The sequence below is a fragment of the Equus caballus genome, chromosome 4, assembly GCF_041296265.1.
Source record: "Equus caballus isolate H_3958 breed thoroughbred chromosome 4, TB-T2T, whole genome shotgun sequence".
Taxonomy (NCBI): domain Eukaryota; kingdom Metazoa; phylum Chordata; class Mammalia; order Perissodactyla; family Equidae; genus Equus; species Equus caballus.
The window spans coordinates 55,454,524-55,480,422 of record NC_091687.1 but is presented as its reverse complement, the minus strand read 5'-3'; the positions used below and the strand labels follow the sequence as shown (position 1 = coordinate 55,480,422).

Sequence of the window (25,899 nt, the reverse complement as noted above, 5' to 3'; positions counted from 1 at the left end):
ACCTACAGAACACTCATTGATTAGATGAGGGTCATTGACTCAATGAGAAAAACAGAATTTTCCCTGGGAGCGGACCTACTTCCTCTTGGAGAGATTCAACAGTATCTGAAGTTCAGGTAATTTACCATATCAAGAAAGGAGTTAGAAAGGATTCAAGAATGCTCTCTGAACCTTGGCTCTGGTTGGGAAGATCTTAAGCCATATTTTACAACATTAGGATATTTTGTGGATTCTTACAGCTTACTTATGGAAATTTCACTGATAGGAATTTAGCCTAAGTAAATAATAAAGACTATGTACAAAGACTAGACTACAAAATATGCATCTCAGTACTGTTTATAATATCACAATATAGAAAATAGCCTAGATGTCTAAAAAAGTGAGTCCTTAGTTTAAATTGTTACAGTCATCAAAAGAACGATGTACAATATAATTTGTGCTACAGAAAGATGATTCCAATAAATAAGTAAAAAAGTATTTTATAAATCAATATGTAAGGCATGATTCCATTTCTGTTTCATATAGGAATGTGCATAAATATATACATATGTATGCATATCTTTATATCTATAGATATAAATGTTCTTTTTATATACATTATGTGAGAACTGGTCATTTTTGTATTTGTTTGTATTTTTCCAGTTTTCTACCATCCTTTTGTAGTCAGAAAAATAATAAAATTATTTTAGAACAAGTGGGACTACATCAAACTAAAAAGCTTCTGCACAACAAAAGAAACCATCGACAAAATGAAAAGGCATCCTACAGAATGGGAGAAAATATTTGCAAACCATCTCTCTGATAAGGGGTTAATATCCAAAATATATAAGGAACTCATACAACTCAATTGCAAAAACACAAATAATTCAATTAAAAAATGGGCAAAGCAACTGAATAGACATTTTTCCAAAGACGACATACAAATAGCCAAGAGGTATATGAAAAGGTGCTTGACAACACTAATCGTTAGGGAAATGTGAATCAAAACCACAATGAAGTATCACCTCACACCGGTTAGAACGGCTCTTATCCAAAAGACCTGTTGGCAAGGATGTGGAAAGAGGGGAACCCTTGTGCACTGTTGGTAAGAAAGCAAACTGGTACAGCAACTATGGTAAACAGTACGGATGTTCCTCAAAAAATTCAAACTACAATATGATCCAGCACTCCCATTTGTGGGAATATATCTGAAGGAAAAGAAATCACTATCTGGAAGAGATATCTGCACCTCCATGTTCACTGCAGCATTATTCACAATAGCTAAGACATGGAAACAACATAGTGTCTATTGACAGATGAATGGATAAAGAAAATGTGGAATATACATACAATGCAATATTATTCAGCCATAAAAAAGACGGAAATCCTGCCTTTTGTGACAATATGAATGGGCTTTGAGGACATTATGCTAAATGAGATAAATCAGACAGAGAAAGACAAATATTGTATGTTCTCACTTCTATGTGGAAGCTGAAAATGCTGAACTCGTAGAAATAGAGTAGAATGGTGGTTGCCAGGGGTTGTGGGGTATAGGATGTGGGGAGATGGTCAATGAGTACAAACTTCTAGTTACAAGGTGAATAAATTCTGAAGATCTAATGTACAGTATGGTGACTATAGTTAACAGTACTGTGTTACATACTTGAAAGTTGCTAAGACAGTCCATCTTAAATGTTATCACAAAAAAAATGAAAAAAGTATTTTAAATTAAAAATAGCAACCAACACAGAGATACAATTTGTGAGCTTTACTCTTAGTTGTATGGCAGAACGCTGTTACTTAGGTGAGAACCCTTGCCTTGTTAACTCTAAAACATTTAAACTAGCTATTTAACATGCTTAGAAATTATGCTCCATAATATTTTTCTTTGGATACTAGAGAGCAGAACATTACCAGCATGTTAGAGGCCCCACTCATGATCATTCAAATTATTGCCCTCTCTCCCTGCAAGGATATCCAGTAACCTGATTTCTAACAGCCTTGATTAGTCCCAGTTTTTCTATTGTTTTATATAAATGATTATCATTGGGTTTTGGGAAAAGATTTTCATTTTTAAATCTATCTTCAGTAAGACAAGCATTCTGCCTGTCTCCCCCAAAAAGAGAAGTTGAAATTAATTAGAAAGATAAGGATTAAATTTGCCACTAAATACACAGTTAAAAATTAAAAGGAAGAGTACATAGTAAATATGCACTTTAATTTCATTGACACTGAAATGGAAAATGGAAATGAAAACTTTAACAAGTGTTGAGGTGTTCCTTAAACACAGCCAAGTTCACCTGTAATTTACACACACACACACACACATACACATATCTAATAAAAACAGCTACAGCAAACTATACTAATGCTAAGATTTTTATTGACTAGTCAGGAAGACCCTCGAATTTCTAATGAAATTCTGGATTTTGAAGCAGTTAGTACCCCAGTTTTGCTTCCTACTTAGCCCCATGGGACTTAAAATATGTGTGTGTGTGCATGTGTGTGTGCCTGTGTGTGTGTGTGCCTGTGTGTGTGTGAAGGTACAAAGAGATTTTGTAACATTTAATAGTTACTTTATTTTTAAAAAAGATATATTAGAACTTGACAAATATGCTCCAAAAAAGCTTTAAATATTCATATTCACATATTCTTATGCATATTCATTTTCACATCCTTTTCGTATTCATGGTTTGAAAACTCTGCCATTTACCAAAAGCAAAAAACAATTACATTTCTAACATAAATAATTTCAAAATATTTAAAACCTGCACTGTTTTTAATAACTTTTATTTTTCTTAACATGTGACATTTTATCCCCATTAGCAATAACAGATGTCTAATGCATTAAAAAGGAAAATCCTGCACACGTGTTGAAATAGAGGACTTTACTGAAAGGAAAGCATGTGCTTTGATTTATATTAGTCAAAATTTAGATACTGTACTTGGTGCTATTTCAGGAAATGAAAAGGTGAGGAAACAGTTATATACCAGTAAACCAGAGCAAAAGTCTCCATAGAAACCAAAACAGTTTCAGTGGGAGCCACTTAAGCTAAATTAATACCTAGAATATGGTCATATTAACCCCTAGAGAGCTAATTCGAACAAAATAAAACCCTGTCCATTGATTCATGTATGTTACATAGTATTTACAATTCTTCTTAGTTCACATTTAATTGTTAAAACTAAATCAGTCATTGAGACTATGAAAATTTGGGTGAATTCTAAAGAGAAAAGATCACAAAAAACAATAGTGTTTTCTTACTCTCCCCCAACTCCTTTATCTTCGCTACTAATGAAAAGGAAGACCAAGGACAAATTGAAAAATAATGAGCGATAAATCTAATTTTGTTTGTTTGGCTGGTTTTTGCCTCAGCTTTCATAGGTAACTTCTCTCCTGTAGACTGCATCTGAGTTACTCACACCATCTCCCTGTTGCAGCCAGTGCCGGGTGCGGAAATGCAAAGCCAGCAGGGACAGCAATTAATTTATTGAACTATTACTATGCACTAGCTGTTTACATAAACTGTGTCATCCAATCTTCACAAAATACGTATTATGATGAATATTAACATATCCACTTTACAAATAAGGAAACAAGATCAAATAGGTTAAAATATCTTGTCCAAGCCAGATTTTGATCCAGTTGACTCCTTCTCCAGAGGTAACAGTGACAAATGTTGCTATAATGTAGCTCCATGCCCATGTCAATTAGCTGGAGGCTTGCATAGACTCCTTGCAAAGGTGGCTCAGTATTGTTTGCGCATCTAGTTTGGTAAGACACTTTGACAAGCATAACCTGAAGGACTCCTTTAAGAGTTACTGTTAGTTCCTATGGTTTCAATTAAAACCGTCTTTCAAATAGTGTATCTGTTGCTACTAAAACGATTTCTATTTCGTGCACTTTGTATTATGTTCCCCTACTCTCATTTTCCATATTTTTATTGCTTTATATTTATAGAGTGTGAAAGAAATAGTTCCTTGCATCTAAACTGGGTGATTTTCTTAAATGCTTCAGAAATATATATTTATGTAAGTATGTATTTGTGTGTGTGTGACATACATTTATAGTTTCCTACTTTCTGATGCTGTAAGAAAAAGGCTACCACCTCAAGACCACATAATCCTTGGTAATTCCTTCAGGTGATGCATTTCATTAGACTCTCTGATTCATAATTAATCATAACATAGGCTGTCTACTAATGTACCCTATATATGATAATTATCATATTTATGATGTTTGAAAAAGCAAAAAAAGAAAAACATTGGGGGGGAGTGGGATATATGACCATTATATAAACCCATCTTTTGTTTTCACCAGGCCCACCCCACTACAGTCAAACTTGATATCACTACCCTCGTGCTACTGGACAGAGTTACTTTTGGGTTTTTTCTCTTGTTGTTCACTTTATTTTCCTGCTCTTTAACAAAATTAAAATTAAATTAAGATGAACTTCTAAATGTGAAAAGTTAACAATACAACAGAAAATTTGTAAATATGTTTATTTCATCTTCTGAACAAAAGAAAAATACTGCTCCTGGGTTGAAAACTAAGGCTCATTCATGGCCATATGCAATGATAGAATAAGAAATCATTTACTGAGTTACAATGTCGCAGTCAAGGAATCCAAAACAATGTCAAGAGCAGCACTGAGGCTAGAGATGCTAAGAGTCCTAGCATTGAAAGGACAGTGTGGACAAACCCAAAGAAACATCTTCTAAGAGGGAAGGGCAGAGCTCAGACGAACCTTAACTATGCGGCTGGAAGCATTTCATGGAGGCTTACCATAAATTTATTACCGAATGGATCAAGTGACAAAAAAGAATACAATTCGCAGATTTATGGCATTTAATTCAGGATAGAGATTTTCTTGAAATAAAATTCCAACGATTGGGAGAATTTCCAAGTCAGAAGATATGATTTATAACATTTTCTTCATCAGCTTAAAGTATAATGCCATTATTACGTCTCTGATTTTGTGGATGTTCTTTATAGTACTTCACTCTTTCATAAATCTAATGTTTTTCCTTCATACCCTGACTGATTTGCTACAGTTTAGTTGTAGTTGCTTTTTAATGCTCCTATATCATTAGTAATTGGCTTTCAATGCATTGCATACTGTATTATAGTTCTATTAGTCGTTCATTTATCATTCATGTCACAAGGATAAGTGGGTATGTCTACCAAAAAAATAAAATCATTGTAGATGTCTCCTGCTTCCCTTCTCCTCTCTCTTTCTCTCCCCACACACAATCTTTTTTTCCTTTCATGCTGTCACTGTCTGTTGGATTCATTGACTATATTTTATATGCTAGCATATAAAATTAAAACTTTCATTTATGTTCAAGATTATTTCCTTCCGTAAAAATGCTTGCAAATTATATATTATCAACAGAAATTATAGAGAAAGAAAACATGAAGATATATTTTATTACAGTTTAGTTAAATTATTGGGCTGCATAAATGTCTCCGTTAGGAGAGAGGAGTTGACAAAATGACCAAGAAAGTGAAAAATTTCCTGACTCCCCTTTCCCAAGTCAAATGTTCATGGTCATTCTTATGTGTAGCCCTAAACTAAACAAGCCCATAAATGTCATAGTGAGGAGAAAGTGAAAAGTAGCAATAATGTAGGCTCGGTTTACTTTTAAATTGGGCTGGATGGATCAGATTGAATTTTCTTGCTCTGTTCAGCATCCAGTTCTTGTGCTAACTTTCATCACCAATTTAGCAAAAATCTATCAAATATTTATTGGATGCTTACTATTCGCCTTGGCTCTGTTCTCAACACAATTTTCTAGCTTGGTTAAGATATCTTGCCTAAAAGGAGCTCATAGTAGAATGAGGGACATACACTTAACCAACCCCTGCAGATATCAGATGGGATATGTGGGAGCATTAGAAATAGCAGCCATTGGGATGGAATAGAAGAAATGTAGTTAATATGTAAGTTGTATGAAATGTAGTTAACATATTGTGAGATCTGTACTATTTTATGCTTAAATATCCTTAAGTTGACACTGCTTGGAACAACAGCATTGGTAGGCATGTATACCTAGCATGCAGACTATGACAAGGTCTAAAGGAGTAAATTTCAAGCTCAGAGTCAAGTTGAAGCCAAGGATCACGATCATTTGGTTCACTACTTGATAAAGAGCCTACTAGTTCTAACAATATCCATTCTCACCTCCTTCCTTTAGCAATAGAACCCATGAAGATTACACTAAACAAGGCCGTCCAACGAATGACCGCATTTCCCAGCCTCGCTTGTAGTTAGTTGTGCCAATGTGACTACGACCTACTAATGGGATATGAGCAGAAGTCACATGCAATTTCTAGATAGGGCCCTTAAAAGGGAACCTTGTCTTCCCCTTGCTTTTCTCCTTTCCCACTGAGTGAAATGCAAAATCGAAATGACACCTGTAGTGACCATTTGTTCCATGAAATAGAAGTCACATTTTGAGGATAGTAGAGTACAAAGTTAAATCTCTAACACCCAACATAGCTGAGCCCCTGAACCAAGCCTGTAACACTTATCCAAATTTTTCATAAGATAAATAAACTGCCTTGCTTAATCCACTATATTTTTGGATCTCTTTATTATAGTGGTAGATCCTACCTAATATACCTGTTCCTCCCAAGTGCCTTAGGACAGTGCCTGACACATAATGGAGTCTCATTAATATAGTGGACCACCAAGGGGCAGAATGACCTCAGACTACACAGAAGGTTTTTAAGCCTAAGGCCAGACTACAAATAGGCAAGTGCCAAGCTGAAATTGTTCTGACCATGTTAGGCTGACATGAGGGAGGGGGTGCTACATACTATACCTTTTCTGCATTCTAGTTTATAACACATCTCAACTCCTCATACCCTAGCCTCATCTCACAAGGTGCCATTCTGATGTTTCAGAAGGGAAAAACATTCTAATTGTACAAAAAGAAGAACATGAAATGTGACAGAATAGAAATCAGCTGTATATATTATGATGCAAAACTCAAAGTTATTTTCATTCTATGACAGTATAAACAATATAAACTTGAATATAATAAAATTTTTCAAAACACATAGTTAAAATATATCTTATCAAAATTCAAAATTTTTAATTATAAGAAATTTAGCATACTTCTAATTCATCTGTCTGCCATGACTTTCTCTTTGACAGTACAGATTTGGGCTAATAGTACTAAATTGTAGAAGATGATAATTGTTAATTGTTATACCTTTGCCTCCAACTAGGGGCAAGAAAGCTTTCAAGTTAAGCATAAGTCTTCCATTTAACATTTAGTTGGGCTCAATGGTTTTCTCAAGAAAATATCACTTCACTGGTAACCTAGATTACTGCATTTTATTGTCAAAGTTCAGGGAGCAAAATCTCAAAATCACTTCTCAATAACTTTCCATATCTCAACTAAGAAAGAAAATATTTACTGAAGATAGCCAGAAGATGTGTTTCATTCAAGATACTAAAAAATCTATAACGGGGGGGGGGGGGGATAGTGGTTAAGTTTGGCGGCCTGGGGTTCTCAGGTTCGGATCCTGGGCACAGACCTGCGCACTGCTCATCAAGTCATGCTGTGGCAGGCATCTCATATACAAAAGTAGAGGAAGATGGGCACAGATGTTAGCTCAGGGCCAATCTTCCTCAGCAAAAAGAGGAGGATTGGTGGTGGATGTTAGCTCAGAGCTAATCTTCCTCAAGAAAAAAAAAATCTATAACAGGATTAAACCACCCCATCAGAAATAAATTAGAGTTGGTAAAATTACTTTCAGTAAATCATAGTTATCTTTCTTGTCCTATGTATTTTTTATCGATGGATCAGACACTTGGCTCTAAGAAGTCTGGTATACAATGTGTGTAAGATTGGCCCTGAGCTAACATCTGTTGGCAGTCTTCCTCTTTTTGCTTGAGGACAATTGTCGCTGTGCTAACATCTGTGCCAATCATCCTCTATTCTCTGTGGGATGCCACCACAGCGTGGCTCAATGAGCGGTGGTGCCAAGTCCGTGCCCAGGATCTGAACCTGTGAACTGTGGGCCACTGAAGCAGAGCGTGCAAACTTAACCAACAGGCTGGCCCTGAAATGAATATTTTTATAAGATGTTCTCCTTTAAGAATTTTTTGTTTAGTTTTGCCCTTACTCTTGTTTCCATTTTTATAACAATTGATTAGACTTAATTGCTGTTTCCTTGTATCATTGCTCATCACAGTTCTTATGTCATTCTCAGCAAGCTAAGAAGATACTCGACCATTTTGTTGTTGTTGTTGCTAAGGACACAAAATGGTATTTTCCGAGTCCTTCCACACATGTTCCTTTGTGTAAATGCGACTTTGGCTTGGTGGCTGAACTTCTTGCACTATACCTTTTTTGTCAAGTGTTCTTATGAAGATCTACATACTCTGATTTGCATCCCTTTATAAGTCATCCATGCTCTCTATCTGGATGCCTATATGATGGTTCCTTTATCTTCAATATTCAACATTTTTCTCAGAATATTTATGGATATGGATCTGTCTTCATTCACTTGCGCCTGGTCACTTTTTTTTTTTTTTTTTTGAGGAAGATTAGCCCTGAGCTAATTACTGCCAGTCCTCCTCTTTTTTGCTGAGGAAGCCTGGCCCTGAGCTAACATTCGTGCCCATCTTCCTCTACTTTATATGTGGGACGCCTACCACAGCATGGCGTGCCAAGTGGTGCCATGTCCGCACCTGGGATCCGAACCGGCGAACCCCAGGCCGCCGAGAAGCGGAATGTGTGAACTTAATTGCTGCGCCACCTGGCCAGCCCCTTGTGCCTGGAATACAGTGTGCCATCCCATTCTATGAATGCTGTTAATTTTTTTTCCTACCTTGGAGAATTATTTTCTTTATGTCTTTTATTATTGATTATTACTTCTCAATTTGTCCTAGTTTCTTCTTGGGAAAATGAATTATCTCTCATTTCACAAATACCACCTTGCTTAAAATTGCACCTGCCCCATTAATACCTATCTCCTTTCTCTGGCTTATTTTTTGTCTGTCACAGTGATCCCCATCTTTTCTTTGGTTTCAGTTCTCATCTCTTCCTCACACACACACACTCCCAGAGTGATTTCCGCCACTTACACAGCTTAAAAGGCTATCTATATGTTGATATATTCCAAATTTTATCTCCAGCCCAGACCTCTCTCATAAATTCCAGACTCACATGTCTAACTGCCTGCCCAACAATTCAACTTGGATTTCTAACAGACATCTCAAACTCAACGTGTCTGAAATTGAACTCTATCTCCCTGAAATGTGTTCCACCACAGCCTTCTCCATCTCAGTGGTTGCCAACTCTCCCTTTCTTCTGTTCAAATAAAAAGTCTTAGAGTCATTCTTGATTCCTCTCCCACACACCTCCTATCTTATCTTTAGTGAATCCTGTTGGCTCTACCTTCAAAATATATCTAGAAGCTGACAACTTCTTTCCAATTCCAACTCCTCTGCTGCCACCCCACTTTAGGTCACAATCACCTCCCACCTAGACTACTGCAAGAGCCTCCTAACTAGTCTTTCCTCCCCCAAAGAAAAGTCCATACATGCCACAGACCTTGGCATATTATTGAGTTGGCATTATTCCTGCTGCACAGGGATGCTCTCAAGTGAATACCCTTGAGTTCTGACATTTATGGTGGAGTGATATCTTCATATTTTGACTAGAATGGACCACTGCCTAGATGGTTGTGCCATCCTGAGAAATTAGAAAAGGAGAAGACTGACATTTCAGCAAAGAACTAACTCCCCTTCCTATTCTAATTGCCACAGCCTCAGATTAGACATTTCCCTTAGCACTTTCTCTCAACTATTTTATTACACAAACCTCTGGCTCTGAAACTACACAGCTGAAAGGCCCTCCTTCTCTTCCAGCTCAGCGTCAACTTCTTCAGCTTCTACTTTGCAAAGAAAATAAAAGGGAGAATTTAGAGATAATTTTTGCTTTATTATAGTTTTTTTTTTCTCCTCGCCAATATTTGTGATGTGCCATGTCCCTCTGGTGTTGCTATACAAAATAAAACACTGTCCTAATTATGAGCTACAGCATTTGGGTGAGGAAGACCAGATATGTTTATTGAATAATTTCAGAATCCAGTTAGTGGTAATATTTCGTTGAATATTTGTGGGAAGCAATAGTCTCCAAATTAACAGTTTTATATCTTTAATCTCTGATTTTTGAGTAACAGATATTACTCCATTTCATTGCTGTTCAAGTATATTGTCTAAAATGTAAGTTTAGGGCAACACTGAAGTAAATTGAGGGATATTTGACCTAAGATAGTACCTGCACTTTTTGTATATTTCTAAAGAGAGCAATAATCAATAAACAAGTAATTATGGAGTACCCATTCTACACATTATGGAGCCCACGTGGAATAAGAGAAGAGTCTGGTTTCTTATGGCAACTAGGCTACTTGGGAAGAAAATATTAACACAAATGAAACAAGAGTCTAATAAGAACCACTTAATACCAAATTGTGCTGCAGAGAGTCTCAATGCCAAGGACTCTGAAATGCCATCTCTGTTGGAGTTCTGAATGCCCCACATTCAAACCAGCTTCCTACTCATTGGGCAAATACCCAGTCTGTCAGACTTGGTGGGAGACTGCAATTTTCATGATCAATTGGATAGAGGAGAGGGTGGGCTGGAGAAAACAGAGGGATTAATGATGGTTCCTAGGTTGCTAACCAATTAGATAAATAATTTACTGAGATTTACTGATTTTCAAGGGTGTAAGGAACCAGTTATTTGACAGTGACAGTTAGTTCAAAATGTCTGTGAGAAACCACATTTTGGTATCAAATGGACAGTTGAATAGGAGAGTCTTTAGCTCAGACAAGATACCACCCGATACATAAGTTGAAAAAGTCATACACCTCCTGTTACAATTTCTTGTCAGCTAGGGCATAAAGGAATTATTGAAGCTCCTGCAATTAGTGTCCTCATCCTGAACTTTGAGTCTTTAGGGAGTGAGACAAGGATATAACAACGGTTGCTCTTCAAACATAACTGGATCATCAATTAATTTTCTCATTCACCCTTTAAACCCTTCCTTTTGCACTTAGAATTGAGTGTGAATGCTTCATCTTAGTCTACAAGGTACTGCATAACTTAGTCCTCATTTAAAATAATAACATCAAACATGTACCAAGGGCCAGGCTCCATTTTAAGAGGTTAGCACTTCTGACTTTATTTCATCATCACAACAACTTAATGATGTACACTATTCTCTCCCTTTCACAGGATACATGGAGGGGTAAGTAACATATCTAAATTACATAGGTCATGAGGAGTTGAGTCATATTTGAAGCTAGGCTGACTGGCTCCAGAGGAAGTGCTCTGGACTTCTAAAACTTCTCCTACCTCTAGTAGTCTATAATTTCATTGAAGTGATTTTTTTATAAGCAATTTCTCCAGTTCTGCAATTGTGATGTTTTAAGAATTTTATAATAAATTAAAGTAAAATGATCATCTAATTTAATCTAGGGAAATTACCTAGATTCCTATTTTTATTTTGCTTTCATGCTTTGGAATTAGTCCAATGACATGACCCTCTGCCATACCTGTTAACTCACGAAAATGATAAAAACTACAGGACACTGTGATTGTAGCATCTATTGCTGGTGTCTTCACATATACAATCCCATAGTCATTCCATCTTACCAAAGTTTGCCATGAAATTCTCTCTCTCTCATTGAAAATGTACGGTACACAAGGCACTGCAAAATATCTTAATGAATCTCTGTAAAATATCTGGGTGCTCAATTTTCATATAAGAAACAATATAAAAATAATAGTGAATAAATGTTACATAAATCTAGATGTAAAGTTTATTTTTCCTAATAATTATGTCAATCTGTAGTCTGTTTTGGAGAATGGCCCAGTTAAAAAGTGAATTAAATATAATTCATTTTCAGTAGCTGCTCCTTAGGTATTCCAAGCCTGCTGAAATGCTTCAGAATTAACATCTTTGTGTTTCTCTTTAGAGTATTTTTAACAACTATTTCTCTCCAGTCCAAAACCTTGGCTGTGAAATTAAAATTGCCAGTAAGGTTGCTTATGATAAATTAGTGGATATTTTTGTTTTCTCAGTCATTATATACACTTCATATTCCCTGGAAATATCTCTACTCTTGAACACAACTACATCTAAATAGGTCCTTTACAGTTAAAACAAAGAGATCATGGATTATTGTTTGCTTTTCATACACATCTGATAGTGAAATAGAAGAATATCCTTATTTGATAGACACATTTCAAGGTTCTAAGACCTTGAGAGAAATTGAGATGATGAGACAAGGCCAGTAGGCTCTTTCTTGTTTCCGATCTCACTGCACTCTATCTTTCTAGAACTGAATCCAAAAGACAGAACTGGACAGCTTCAGCCACACTGAGTAACAGGCACGGAAGGCTCAGACAGGCCTAGGGTGTGACGTCAAGGCCCACACTTGGAAAAATCACAAAAGCCATAGTACCACAACCTTCCCTCTCTTCACAATTTTCACTGCTTTTCAGTTCAGCCTCTTCAATATGTCCCAGTGTCCTTCGACTACCCTGAGCCCCTCCTGTCTTGAGAAAAACATCATACGATCTAATTCACTCAAAGGTGTTAGTGACCTAATGTGTTACCTCACCTTGGGGACTTTGCCATCTAAAAGAGGAGCCTGGGGAGGACAATGCCAGGTCCCAAATTAATGACTTACCAGTGACAGATTTAAAGCATTACTATGGGAAGTATAAGGCGGCTTTTGGAGGAAACCCCTTTTGCCCCTCTTCAAACCGCGTCACTGCCTATTTTACTCATTTTTGGCACAAAAGTTTAGGCCCACAGTTGGCCATAAGAGGTTTCCAGAACTAGAAGGAAACTCATTCTCATCATTTAGGAAAATGCTTTCAGCTTCCAGATAGTGCCAAATCTTAGAGTTATAAGCAGTCATAGAGCAAACTTTTCATCTGTAAAACTGACTAGTTGATAATTTTTAAAATCCTTTTAAGTTTACACATTTTTCAACTTTCTCAAATTACTTATCCAGTTACTTCATTTTACAGATGAGGAAACTGATGCCTCCAAATCCCCCTAAATCCAGTCATTTTCTCTCAACTTTCTATTATCCTGTCCACATCCCTACAGCTACTGACATGCTGTAAGTTCTCATAAGTAAATTGACGTACTTACATTAGTTATATTGTGGGTTAATGCGAACACTTCCTAAATCTAATCATGATGGTCTAATCCATCCCCTGCACTGTCTATAGACCAATATTTCTAAAATAGAAATCTGATCATGTCCTTTCCCTGCCTACCATTCTTCAGTTTTCCCAAATGCATTTAGGATAAAACCCAATTTCCTTAGCACAGCAAAGTTACTGTCATCTAAACTTTAGTTTCTGGCTGCTCCCACACCCACTCTCCCTCCAGCCACACAAAAACTCCTTACAGGTCCCTGAAAAGGCCATCCATGATCAGGCCTCTGTGCCTTCGCCCATGAGGCTACCAGTGTCTTTCTGTCCTCCTACCCTTTTTCCTTCTCACCTGGTTAACCCCTATTCATCCTTCCAGACTAAAGCTGAGAGACAGCGTACTTCAGCAAAACTGCAATGTATGCTTGCTGTATTACTTACGAATACCCAATTCTGCTAAAGAGAGTAAGAGAAACGAGGAGGAGAGATGATGTTAAGTATGAAAGTAAGTAACATGAGAGACATCGTAGCCATCAGTCAAGTAAGTAGGAAGGGACAGAAAGACTATGTAAGCATCAAATAATCCTGAAGCTCTCAGGGAACCCCACATTCACAAGGCACCCATATTCATGAGGTCTTAAATAGGCTCCATGTTGTTGACATCCAATCTGGCCTAGTTGTCCTCTGGCCAAGACAGAAAGATAAAATCCATAACTGCTCAGCAGGCTAAGTATCAAGCCCCAGCTGTGGACTAGAGTATTTGCCCTGTGCCCCTGTAATACGCCAAGCGTATTTCAGCTCCAGTCACCCTCCATCATTGCTCACCCTTAACTTTGGACCTCTTACCCATACCATTAGCAAGGAAGGTTGATGAGACAGACAGAGAGAGAGAAACACAACATATTAACATTGTGCACCTGTGTACTCCAGGATCTGGGTAGCATACTCCTTCCTGCCTGTTTGCAACCTACCCTACTATATTAACATACTCCATCTATTTCCCTTTCTTGCTGTATATTTCAAACTGACTCAATAAACCATGTGACGTGTGCATCTTAATTTTGTCTGTGGACCTTTCCGTGTGTTTCTCTCGGGGACAGGCTCCTGGAAGTGTATTTGGAGGCTACCATTGCAGTGAGGTAATTTCCCAATGCACAAAGGCATCCTGCCACCTCAGACCAAGTCCAGTGTCCTTCCTTGGCACTCCGGAAAACATCTATCACAGCATTTAGCCCTCCATGTTACAAAATTGTTTTCATGTTTTATTTCCCATTAGACTGTGACATCCTTGATGTTACTCAGAGCCCCTAAAATAATTAGAGACTTTGATGCACTTTTGTTAACTACAAAAGAATCAATACACGTGTTACAATTAAGTAGTACCTGTTGAAACCAGAATTCACATCTCCTGAATGCACCATTAGGCAGAACCAGAACCTTACAATCTCTCAAGGTCTTCAGTAGGGGTGAGTAAGAATAAGACTCATCACTTACGGCTATGTTTTTCCCTGAGGGATTTGAAGTGGGAAGGGCAAAGGCATTGATCCTGGCTAACCACAGGGAAAAATACCCAGTTTGATCTCCATTGTGGTGGTCAAATGAAATATTACTAACAAGCAAGGAGTGTTAGCAACCACATAAGATTTCTGAAATTCTATCATGGTCCATAGTGTTGTTCGTGTAGTCATGGCATCAGTATTCCCACAGATGTCTTCCCTTCCACTATCTTAACATATGACGTCATGTTACCATCTTCACTGTAATTCTGGATAGAGCACACCTATTAGATGACTATCAACGTTAAAAGTTTCATGGCCCTCTGCCCGTTTCTTACTTTTTTTTATGACTTGGGTGAGAATCTCAGGGATTTTTAAAACATTTAGCCTACACCAAGGGACAGGCAGCTACTTACAACAATCTTTTTGGGCAGAAACTGAGGCAAATTATCCTAGTGCTTTTCTATTTCTTACTAAGTGCATTAATTTCTTTCTTTCTCTTGTCATTTAAGCCTCTATTCCCCCTACATATCAAGCCTCATTTTCTCTTTTTCTCTATCAGTCTTGCTCCCTTGCTTTAGCTCCCTCTTTCACCCTCTCTCTCCACATTCTGCTCTGTTTCTCTTGAGCTCCTTATTTTCACTCTGTTATCTCTGTCTTGTCTTTTTCTCTTCTCTTTCCAGGTCGTTTGGTCCATTGCTCCCTCCAGCAGGGTCTCAGAGAATGTGATTAGCAATTCATCTGCAAGAAGACACAAATGCAAAGCAAAAGCACCGAGTTCCACCGGAAGCAAGGGTTCCCCAGCCTGGTTGTCACGGCACTCCACCAGAACCACTGTCGCCAGAAAAATACCAAAATGCAATTTGTTTTCATTTACTTTAATTTACAAAGTAATCAGATGCTCTGAAACCTTTTTTGAGAGGAAGTAGTAAAAAGAGGAAGGCAATCTTTCAGTCAAAGATTATATATAATAATTCTGGGGAAGTGTTGGGAGTCAATACATTAAAAATACCTATTTTTCCATATCTTTGAAAGGTAATTTTAGTTCTTAACCTACCGTGTACGTTAAAATATAATTGACAAACCAGAAAACATAATTTCCATCTAATTTTTTATGCAAAGACATGCCAAATGCCAAACTAAAAATTCAAACTTTCAAAGATATTTTGGAATAGTCATATATTTTTTCAAAACTACTTTTCATTGCCAAACATAGTTCTAAAATTAAGAAAGTTAAATTCCAGGTCACTGAGAGTTTTGCACAGAATTCTACTAATGTAAAATAAACATTTTTCCCCTAAAATAATAATTTTAGTATTTCTCATAAATGTGTGCTTTTCTTTTATGTTCTACAATAAAAAGATAAAATCTCCCCCAAAATCTAAAGCTAACTCATGTTTATGTTTTTAAAAAATTAATAAAAGTGACACAAATTGACATCCCCAAAATGACATTCCGTGACTATGTAGTATTTTTGCTATTTTGTTAGCTTTCCTCTTCTTTAAGCTTCTTTTTAAAAAAAGTTCTCTAGGAAATTGTGTCCTCTTGTGGTCACTGGCAAAAACAACATGTTTTCTGCAGGAAGAAATCAATCCAAACAATGGAAATAGGACTTAAGGGTTCAGGAAAAGCCATTTGTGAAAAAAAACAATCCCTTGAAATGAAGAGAGATGAGAGTTGTGAGTAATCAGAAAGGGAACCTTAGCTGGAAGAACACAGAATGTAAATCATTCAATTTATATTTAAATTGCTTGATCATCAGATGACTGAAGAGATAAAAATGCTTACTATGTAGGAAGATTGTGGCCATGATAAAAGCCTCTATGAATAGCTAAGTATTTCTCACATTATTTCTTCAGTTATTCCAGCAACCCTTTGAAATAAGTAAAGTGAGAGTGTACTTCAACAAGGTTAATTGGCAGCAAAGATGGGACACAAACTCTCTAGGCTGCACACCCAGCTAAGCTAATAAATGGAAAATAACAAGTCTCTTCAACTGCGTACTTTTCCATACTCTGATTATTCTCTCCCTACAAGCTCGGCAAGTTATGTCTCCTTATCTCATCCTCATTTCGAGTGCAGAATGTTAGATATTTTAAAAATTAACATTTATTTGAAAGTTTGATTTGTTCATATGAGGTGCTCTTGGCAACTCAATTTCATGAGCTTTATACTTTTTCATTTTATTTCTGGATTGAAAGCTTCAAATTTTATAATTTTAGTTTCTTATTCTTAAAGAAATTCAGAAGGAGAAAGGCAGAATCAGTTAAATCCATGAACTAAACTATCATTAAAAGAGAAAGAGAATGACCTCTTACTCAGGGCAAGCTGTGCAAACAACAGCTAGGCTATTTGTGTCACTGAGGAAGAACCTGCTTTTACACAGTTATCAGACTCACTTGTGCTGACAAACACTTTATATTCCAGTTTGATGAAATTCTCTCATTGAAATTCAAACTAGGCAATTCCTGTGGAGGCTTCAAAAAAGATGAAATCTAAGATGCACAGTCTCGTGTGAGATCCACTCAACTCCAGCCTTTTCCCATTTGCGCCCCCTTCTGTGTGAATGCTCCTGTGTTTTATTCACGCAACTCTGAAAAATTATTCCACAAAACTCTAAGCCAACAAACAGGTGGTAGGTCATCCAAAGACTGCGGAGAAGGAGTAGGAACAGATTCAAAGTACTCACCTTTTTTGCAAGTCTCAACTCCAAATTTTACCAGCTTGCTAAGAATTCTATAGTGTACGTGTGTCTTTTCCTTCTCTAAAAGCATTTAGAAATGATTGTTGCTAAGAGAATGCCAGTGCGTATTTAAACTGTAAGCATACAGATACATACACACTTATTGCATATGCTCGGTATGAGATTCCTAACTCTGTTACTTCTAACAGTATTTTTTTTTTCAATTTTTAACACAGCACACATTCCTCAGGAAGGACTGTGAACATGCCAAGTTTGCAGTTTGAAAACAAAGCTCATGTTGAATTATTCGAGTGCAAAAGAAAAACTTTTTTTGTCTTCAGTTAAATTTTTTTTCAGAGAATTTATGTTAGAAGTAGAAAAAATGATTCACTTTCAATTAATCCAGTATTTCCAAAGAAGGTAGGACTCCAGTGATGTCCTTCCAGTCAGGCTGAGTTCAGCCCCAGAGGGAAAATTTTAAGACCGTTTTTTAAGAGCCTGAAATTAGGATTTTAGACCTAAGTAAGCTTTCTGATGTTAAACTGAATCCAGTGGAGGATATCATTACTGCTGCATATACAAGATATCCAGAATTATAGTTGCCTCATCAGCACACAGAAACGGAGCCCATCTTTATTCTTGCCCCAGCAAGAGTGAAAAAGAAAACTGTTAGATAAAATGTTAGGTAGGATACAGCTATAGATGAGCTAGATGAGCGGAGTGTGACAACTGACCATGAAGTGTTGCAGTTTGCAAAGCAGGGACTATCAAGCCCCAGACATTTGGAGAGGTAATTCATTTGCCCAACTACAACTTTCTGCTCAAAAAGGACCATTTGAGCACTCAAAAACCCATATCATCCTCATGCTGCACTCCTTCAGAGTTCAACAGAAATTTCTTCTCAGAACCAAAGTCATTTACTGTGACTCCATCGGGAAGATTCCGCGCCTGCCCGTGCCGGGATGGTTCTGGTAGGTCATTCATTTTAAGCCCTCTTTTAAGCATTCTGGCATCCAGAGCATCGCCTCAGCCCTGGGGATCCCTGGACCCAATGGCCAGAAGCTTTTCATCCTTTAGAAGTTTAGTGCCCTGGAGGGATGCCTTATTTGTTTAAGAACTAGACTTGGAGACTGATGACTTTGCAAGTTGGACTGGCTAATGATCCCTGGCTGCAGTGCTGTTGTGGACTTGGTTTCTCCTCCAGCTTGTGCGCGCCCTCTTCCATCCAGCTAACCCCAATTCCCCTTGGTCAGGTAAGGTTTCCTTTACACTTTGCCCACACTTTCCTGTCTTGCTTACCCATAGCCACAAAGGAAAGAGTCCAATTATTCGATCTTTTTATTTTTGAGAATTCATCTAAAAGGAAGAAACAAACTTAAGATTTAAGATTGATCTTTAAAAAAAGAAAGCGAGATAGGTAAAGGTGGAAATTTTTCCAGATTTCTGCAGCAACGTTCAAGTAAGAATTGCAGAATACTCTGCCATTCAGATTTACAAAAAGGAACACTCGGCAGAGAGTGGGGCAGAATTTCTGCCTTATTCTCGAACTGCTTGCAAGAGATAAAATCCCATAGGCAGAAGATGCAAACACAAACGTGACTTATCCGAGCGCGCTTTAAGGAGACCTGCCTGCCTGCTATTAAGTGGAGGTCAAGCTTTCATTTTAAAATATGGCAGTCACTTGCGAAGCAGGCCAGTTGGCATGCTGTGGTCATTGTTTCTGAATATTTGTAAAAATGATGATAGACAAACTCTGCAAGTCGCCCCTCTCATGACAGCACAGCCTTGTTAGCCCGCTGTGGGAGGGATGCCTCTTGCCCTCACTTCCCCCAGAAGGCTGAGCCCCTCAGCCGACCCCAGGCGCTCCAGACCCCGGGTATCCGGGACTGAAGCTGCGAGCCTCAGCGGGGCAGAGCCACGTGGCCTGCCCGCGCGTCGCCTGGGCTCCTGCCTCATTCTAGGCACACCCGCGGCCACGACCCTCGATCGGGCCCAGAAAGGGGAGCTTCGCTGAGTTAATTCTCGCTGGCGAGTCCAGACTGGGGAGAGCGAGAGCGGACCTCGGCCTGCGCAGGGCACTCAAGCAGTACTTCGGCACCCCCTAAATCTGCCCCCAAAAGCCGACTACTGCTTTTGACCTCTGGTTTGCTCTACAACGTAAAGAATGAACGTGAAACGGTTATTTTAACCCAACTCGTTCCAGAAAAGAAAAAAAGTCTAGCATTGCAAAAATGGTCTTCTTTTCCACGGCGGCTTCCCTTCCCTTCACCAGCTCACCAACTTTTGTTGCTTCCAATTTGCTAAAATCGGCGTTAACACCCTCTTTGGGGATGTTCCTTGTTAACTTACATAGAAATGCTTAAACGTAAAAGCGTCCAAGTTAATTGGAATGCGTTTGGGGCGCATGAAGCGTAATTGACCACTCGACCGCCTAAGAATGGGGGGTGGGGAGGGGGTTCTCACAGCTGGCAGCCCCGTGTGTCCAGGCAGTGTCGAACCCCCATCTCGCTCTCTTATGAGCTGACCTTTAAAGGTCACAATACAGGGCCTTATTTGGGAGTGAGGTGGGGCTCAAATGGCCACAGGGCTCCACCTTAGGCTGGCAGCTCAGGCGATCAGGACCGCGGGGAAGACGCCGCGCTGCCCCACTCGGGCCCTGCTGCCTTCTCCAAGGACAAGAACTACCTTCCGCAGGAGAATGAACTTCTGCCTCTTTCTAGAACCTTTGGAGGTGTAGTCCTCTGGCTGTTGGGAAGCGTTAGATTGGGTCACTGTGGAGGGATAAGGCAGGCCCAGATGCTTTTCGAGGAGAGGTGAGAGAGCAGGCCGGAGCGCAGATCCACAGTCCCCGCCGCACAGCCACGTCTTCAGAAACGCCCACGACCTCAAGGTCAGCCGCGGTGGTTTGGCCCTTGGCACTCCAGGGGCCCGTCTACCTGACTATTGGGTGGGCTCCGCGGCTGCCAGTTTTCTTGCCATTTTCCCCGCCCCAGCAATCCCAAACCGGCCCCATGGACCTAGAGGGTACTGGGGCGAGATGAGACATCACCCACTGCGCAGAAGCTGTTGCCGCCGTTGCTGTCACAGCCACTCTGGGAGGGAGCAACACCGCGGCCGGGACGGTCCCCTCCGGCCGCTTCCCCCGGCTGCGCTCGGGTGCGGGGGCGCGGCCCGCGCGCTCCGACGCGGAAGGAAATTGCCCCGCGCCCGCGGGCGGAGGGCGGCGGGGAGGGATGGGGGAGGGCGGCGAGGAGGGATGGGGGAGGGCAGCAAGGAGGCGGGCAGAGGGGCCGGCCGCCTGGGCCGGGTCGTTTTTGAATGGTTTGGGAGGACGAATTGTTAGACCCCGAGGAAGGGGGGTGGGGACGGGGAAGGGGGGCTGGAAAGCGGAAACTTTCCTATAAAACTTCGAAAAGTCCCTCCTCCCCACGTCAGGCCAATGACACTGCTGCCCCCAAACTTTCCGCCTGCACGGAGGTATAAGAGCCTCCAAGTGTGCAGCCTTCGCCCAACTCCCAGACACCTCGCGGGCTCGCCGGCATCGGCAGCCTTTCCAGGAGGCCGAGCGGGGTGTGCGTGCGGCCGTTGGGCGCCTTCTTTTTGGACCTCGGGGCCATCCACACCGTCCCCTCCCCCTCCCGCCTCCCTCCCCGCCTCCCCCGCGCGCCCTCCCCGCGGAGATCCTCCCCGTCCCTCCTCCCGCTCCCTCCTCGGCGGGCCGCACCGCCCGGGCCGGCGCCGCGCGCGGGGGAAACTGGCGGGCTGAGGCGCCCCTCTCTCCTCCTCTTACCCGGGCCGCCCCTCTGCCCCGGGCCCGCGAGGCCGCGCGTTGCCGCCCGAGAGATGATGCAGGACGTGTCCAGCTCTCCAGTCTCGCCGGCCGACGACAGCCTGAGCAACAGCGAAGAGGAGCCGGACCGGCAGCAGCCACCGAGCGGCAAGCGCGGGGGGCGCAAGCGGCGCAGCAGCCGGCGCAGCGCGGGCGGCGGCGCGGGGCCCGGCGGGGCCGCGGGCGGGGGCGTCGGAGGCGGCGACGAGCCTGGCAGCCCGGCCCAGGGCAAGCGCGGCAAGAAGTCTGCGGGCTGCGGCGGCGGCGCGGGCGGCGGCGGCAGCAGCAGCGGCGGCGGGAGCCCGCAGTCCTACGAGGAGCTGCAGACGCAGCGGGTCATGGCCAACGTGCGGGAGCGCCAGCGCACGCAGTCGCTGAACGAGGCGTTCGCCGCGCTGCGGAAGATCATCCCCACGCTGCCCTCGGACAAGCTGAGCAAGATCCAGACCCTCAAGTTGGCGGCCAGGTACATCGACTTCCTCTACCAGGTCCTCCAGAGCGACGAGCTGGACTCCAAGATGGCAAGCTGCAGCTATGTGGCCCACGAGCGGCTCAGCTACGCCTTCTCGGTCTGGAGGATGGAGGGGGCCTGGTCCATGTCCGCGTCCCACTAGCAGGCGGAGCTCCCCACCCCCTCGGCAGGGCCGGAGACCTAGGTAAGGACCGGCGCCTCTGCGCCCCTTCGCCGCTCAGGTGGCAGACGGACTGACGGCCAGGCCGCGGCTCCCTGTCCACCTCGCCTTCCTCCCCCTCTCAGCTTCCCCACCCAACCTGGCACCGCCACCTCATCCCCCGAGCGTCCCTGGAAGGCAGTTCGGTCCCGGCTAGGGAGAGAGGGATGCGCTCTTGTGAGGGGTGTGTGTGTGCGTGAGTGTGCGTGACAGACAGCAGGGAAGACTGAGAAAGATTCGAGGGTCCTGGGTGAGGACAGTCTTGCAAGCGCCTCCCTTTCTTTTGGCTTTTAAGTTTTCGTTCTCCTTAAAACAAATGTTTCCAAATTCCACCTCCTCCTCCTTTCCGCCCACCCACTTCCTCTTGCCCTTGGGCTGAAATCCTTCCAGGTTGTTCGGCGTAATTTCTCGGTGGTGGTGATAAGAACAGTGCTCGCTAGTCTTAGAAAACAGCCACAGAGACCTAAACAATAACCAACTTTCCCCCCTCTGGGTTTTTGCAGATGTCATTGTTTCCAGAGAAGGAGAAAATGGACAGTCTAGAGACTCTGGAGCTGGATAACTAAAAATAAATATATATGCCAAAGATTTTCTTGGAAATTAGAAGAGCAGACCCAAATTCAAAGAAACAGGGCGTGGGGCGCACTTTTAAAAGAGAAAGCGAGACAGGCCCGTGGACAGTGATTCCCAGACGGGCAGCGGCACCATCCTCACACCTCTACATTCTGATAGAAGTCTGAACAGTTGTTTGTGTTCCTTTTTTTTTTTTTTTTGACGAAGAATATTTTTATTTTTATTTTTTCATGCATGCATTCTCAAGAGGTCGTGCCAATCAGCCACTGAAAGGAAAGGCATCATTATGGACTTTCTCCATTTTAAAATGGTAACAATCAGAGGAATTTTAAGAACATCTTTAGAAATAAAAATACTGGGATCAAACTGACTTGCAGAATCACAGTCAGTTAATTCCTTTTTTCATTCTTCCTCTGAGGGAAAAAAACTTAAAATACAAAAAACAACATTCTATTTATTTATTGATGACCCATGGTAAAATGCAAATAGATCCGGTGTCTAAATGCATTCATATTTTTATGATTGTTTTGTAAATATCTTTGTATATTATTTTTCTGCAATAAATAAATATGATTGAAAATTTTAAGAACCTTAGAGTTTGGTCTATATTTTTAAAGCTCAGGATTAAGTTGGAGGTAAATACCTGCTTGTTTAACTCTGTAGGCACCCAGGAGGGAGGGGGCTCTAATATAAACAAAGCAGGGAAAATCTCAAATAAACTAGCTGACAGGCACAGGCACGTTATTTAGAAAGACAGCTTTATTATTCTTGCAGTTAGGTGTCCAGTGGGCTTAGCAGCATCTCTCCATCTCTTATCAGGTCCTCAACCAGCAAAAACTTTAATTTGTTACTCACCTCTCTTGCTTATATTTTAAGGAGGCAGCTGTAAAACAGTTAACTGCAACCCAGCAGCATGAAGCCAAAACTATTGTCTCTTGTTACTGTGTATTTTTGTCATGCCCTCTACTCTTTGTGAGGATTTTTAAGTGATAGTTTCATTTCAGTGAAAGGATGGATAAAGTGTTAGTAAAATGATGTATACACACATATAAATGAATACAAATGCATGGAAAATAATAAAGCTTAATTCAGCAGGAAAGAGAATTCCGTTTGTAAAGTAATTTGCTTAACTCTTCTTTCATGAATGAAAATGACATTTAGTGCCATGTTTGCTAAAAAGAAAAGCCAAAGTTAAGACTATCTTCCCATGTTGTTACCCATTTGAGAAGCATGCTTCTTCCATATGTATAAGGAACATACAGCTATGGAGTAAAATACAGTAAACAAAGAATCTGAACTTTCAGGATCCTCGGTATCTATTCGAACAATTACAACTTTAAATGCTATAGCTACTCATTTTCTAGTCAGTTCATTAGCAAATATATATTATCCCAAATTGCACAGAATTTTTCTTGGTTACTTGTATGTATACAAAATCTGATGAAGTTAAGTAAAACAGTAACAGGGACAAATGGTGCTTGATTTTTATTTCATTCTGGTTATTTCTGGGCCAGGAAAATATTGGCATTTATAATTATTATCATTAGAAAGTGAGTTTCTATCGCTCAGTTCTTTTACATCCAGTTTACTACGTTCAAATGTAATTAGGGAAGTTTTCAAACTGGAAAATAATTTTGCTGCCTAATTCAAACAATGACTATGACAAATAAGTGTATGAATCGAAACAGATCATGTTTGCTCAGCTCAGGTTGAGGTTATTATATGGCCTGAAGGTTTTTGTTTCCCTTTCCACCCATCAGCATAGAATGCTGACATAACAATACTGCAAATTTATTATTGTGAATATTTTAGACAATATTTTACAATAAGGAGCCAGTATCATTTACTTATTTCAAAAGATTAGTGAAGGCTTGGGGAATTAATTTTTGCATTTTGATAGTCCTTTACCAAATAATGAGACGGGAATGTGATTATGTGTGGGTGTATTTGCAGCATGTGGGTGTATTTGCGGGGGTTGTGCATGTGTGTAGGGTAGAAATGTAAGGAGGGTGCCCTAGAAGTATGAGGGAGAGCATGAAGATGGTAATTCTTTCTTTTGTGTGTATCATCCAACCACCTCCATTTTCTAAATTATTCGTGGAGGAATCTCCTTGTTCACCAGCTTGGTCTGACTATTTGATATTTCAGATTTCTTGACGTACATCAGGATGGAGCTGACCATCATTGCTGAGAAGGTAATCTCTGTCTTAACTCTGATGATGTAAAAACTAGAAGTTTAAAAAAAAAAAAAGGTAGACTTCCATTTGCCTTTTCTTTTTCTTTTTCTTTTTTTTGGTGTTTTGTTCTTTCCACTTTTCTCATAAGAGAAAATACTTTCGGAGAAAAGCAAATGCCGCATTTATGTTGAGTAATACTAAATACTAAGCTGAAGGTAATATTTTCCCCTAGATTTTTAGAGAAATAAACGAATGAAAGAAAAGTGGTGAATAGTTTTACTTTGAATGAGAAGAATTCACGGTGGAAAATATTAAGTATTAGAATACAATTTTCAACTTGCATACTATTTCTATATTCCCAGCCTCCCCCTCTCCCCCCACTGTACCCATGACAATGCTAATTCTTTTTAGAATAGGAATAACGCTACCTGTGTTTCTATTCTCTCTCCCATTAGTTCCTGTTTTCTTTTTTTTTTCATTTTATTTTTGCTACCTATTCTTATTTAAAGGACACTTAGAATGAATTCGTTCTGTTACAGAAGTGAGAATTTAATGTGGTGCCTGGACCTCAAAGTCTTTACCCTTTCGCCAGAATGTATTCACTGGAGGGAAAGTATTGTATTAAATTGTCTTGGGTGAATTCTAAACAATTAAGAATGTTTCCTTTACTGTACACATAAGTTTCTTTTAATCTTGCTTTTAATTTCGTTAGGTTGATAGCCTTCAGTCATAAGAAAGCAGTAACTTTTTGTTCCCATATTCACACATTTCCCCTCTTTTGCACACACTTGCTAAGCAATGCACAGATGTGCACAGATGATAATTCATGCACAGTTGCAAGTACCTTCCCCAAAGTGGAACATATTAGTAAAATAAGGTTAAGTAGCAGAAACTCACACAATGTGTGTACTTTTTCCCACACTCAACAAAGGCACAAGCTTCTTGCTCCTTCCGTCTTCAGGCTCATATTTATAATGGAGCTTTTTAAGGGACACTTGGCCTCTTGCAAAAAAGTCGAGCATTTTGCACATTCCACGGTTTGGCAAACTCAGAACTGGTTATTTTCTCTAGACCGGTATCAAGTTCTTCTCAGGCATATGATTTCACTTGAAGTCCTGCCCAGGAATCCTTCAAAGTGAGCGTTTGTCCCGCTCTCATGATGTCAGGCGGTTTTCCCTGCATCTGTAATTTGAAGAAAAACAAACAAACCTGTAGGGAACAAACGCCACGGAAACCCAAACAGAACTCCGTGGGGAGCGGGAGTCTCACCTGCGGCGGGCGCAGGAGGGGGC

The 25,899-nt window shown here is 40.5% G+C and overlaps 1 protein-coding gene across 2 annotated transcripts; it reads left to right on the top strand.

Annotated features, from left to right (window-relative positions):
- The first annotated feature begins 21,067 nt into the window (after positions 1-21,067).
- TWIST1 (twist family bHLH transcription factor 1) lies at positions 21,068-23,019 on the top strand. Of its 2 annotated transcripts, XM_023638777.2 has the most exons (2): positions 21,068-21,842; positions 22,361-23,019. In XM_023638777.2, exon 1 carries the CDS (start codon positions 21,201-21,203, stop codon positions 21,798-21,800), a length of 600 nt encoding a protein of 199 aa, XP_023494545.1. In that variant the 5' UTR covers positions 21,068-21,200; the 3' UTR covers positions 21,801-21,842; positions 22,361-23,019. The 2 variants fall into 2 exon arrangements, with proteins under 2 accessions (XP_023494545.1, NP_001139637.1); NM_001146165.1 differs by lacking the exon at positions 22,361-23,019 and having other exon boundaries at positions 21,201-21,800.
- The last annotated feature ends 2,880 nt before the right edge of the window (positions 23,020-25,899 follow it).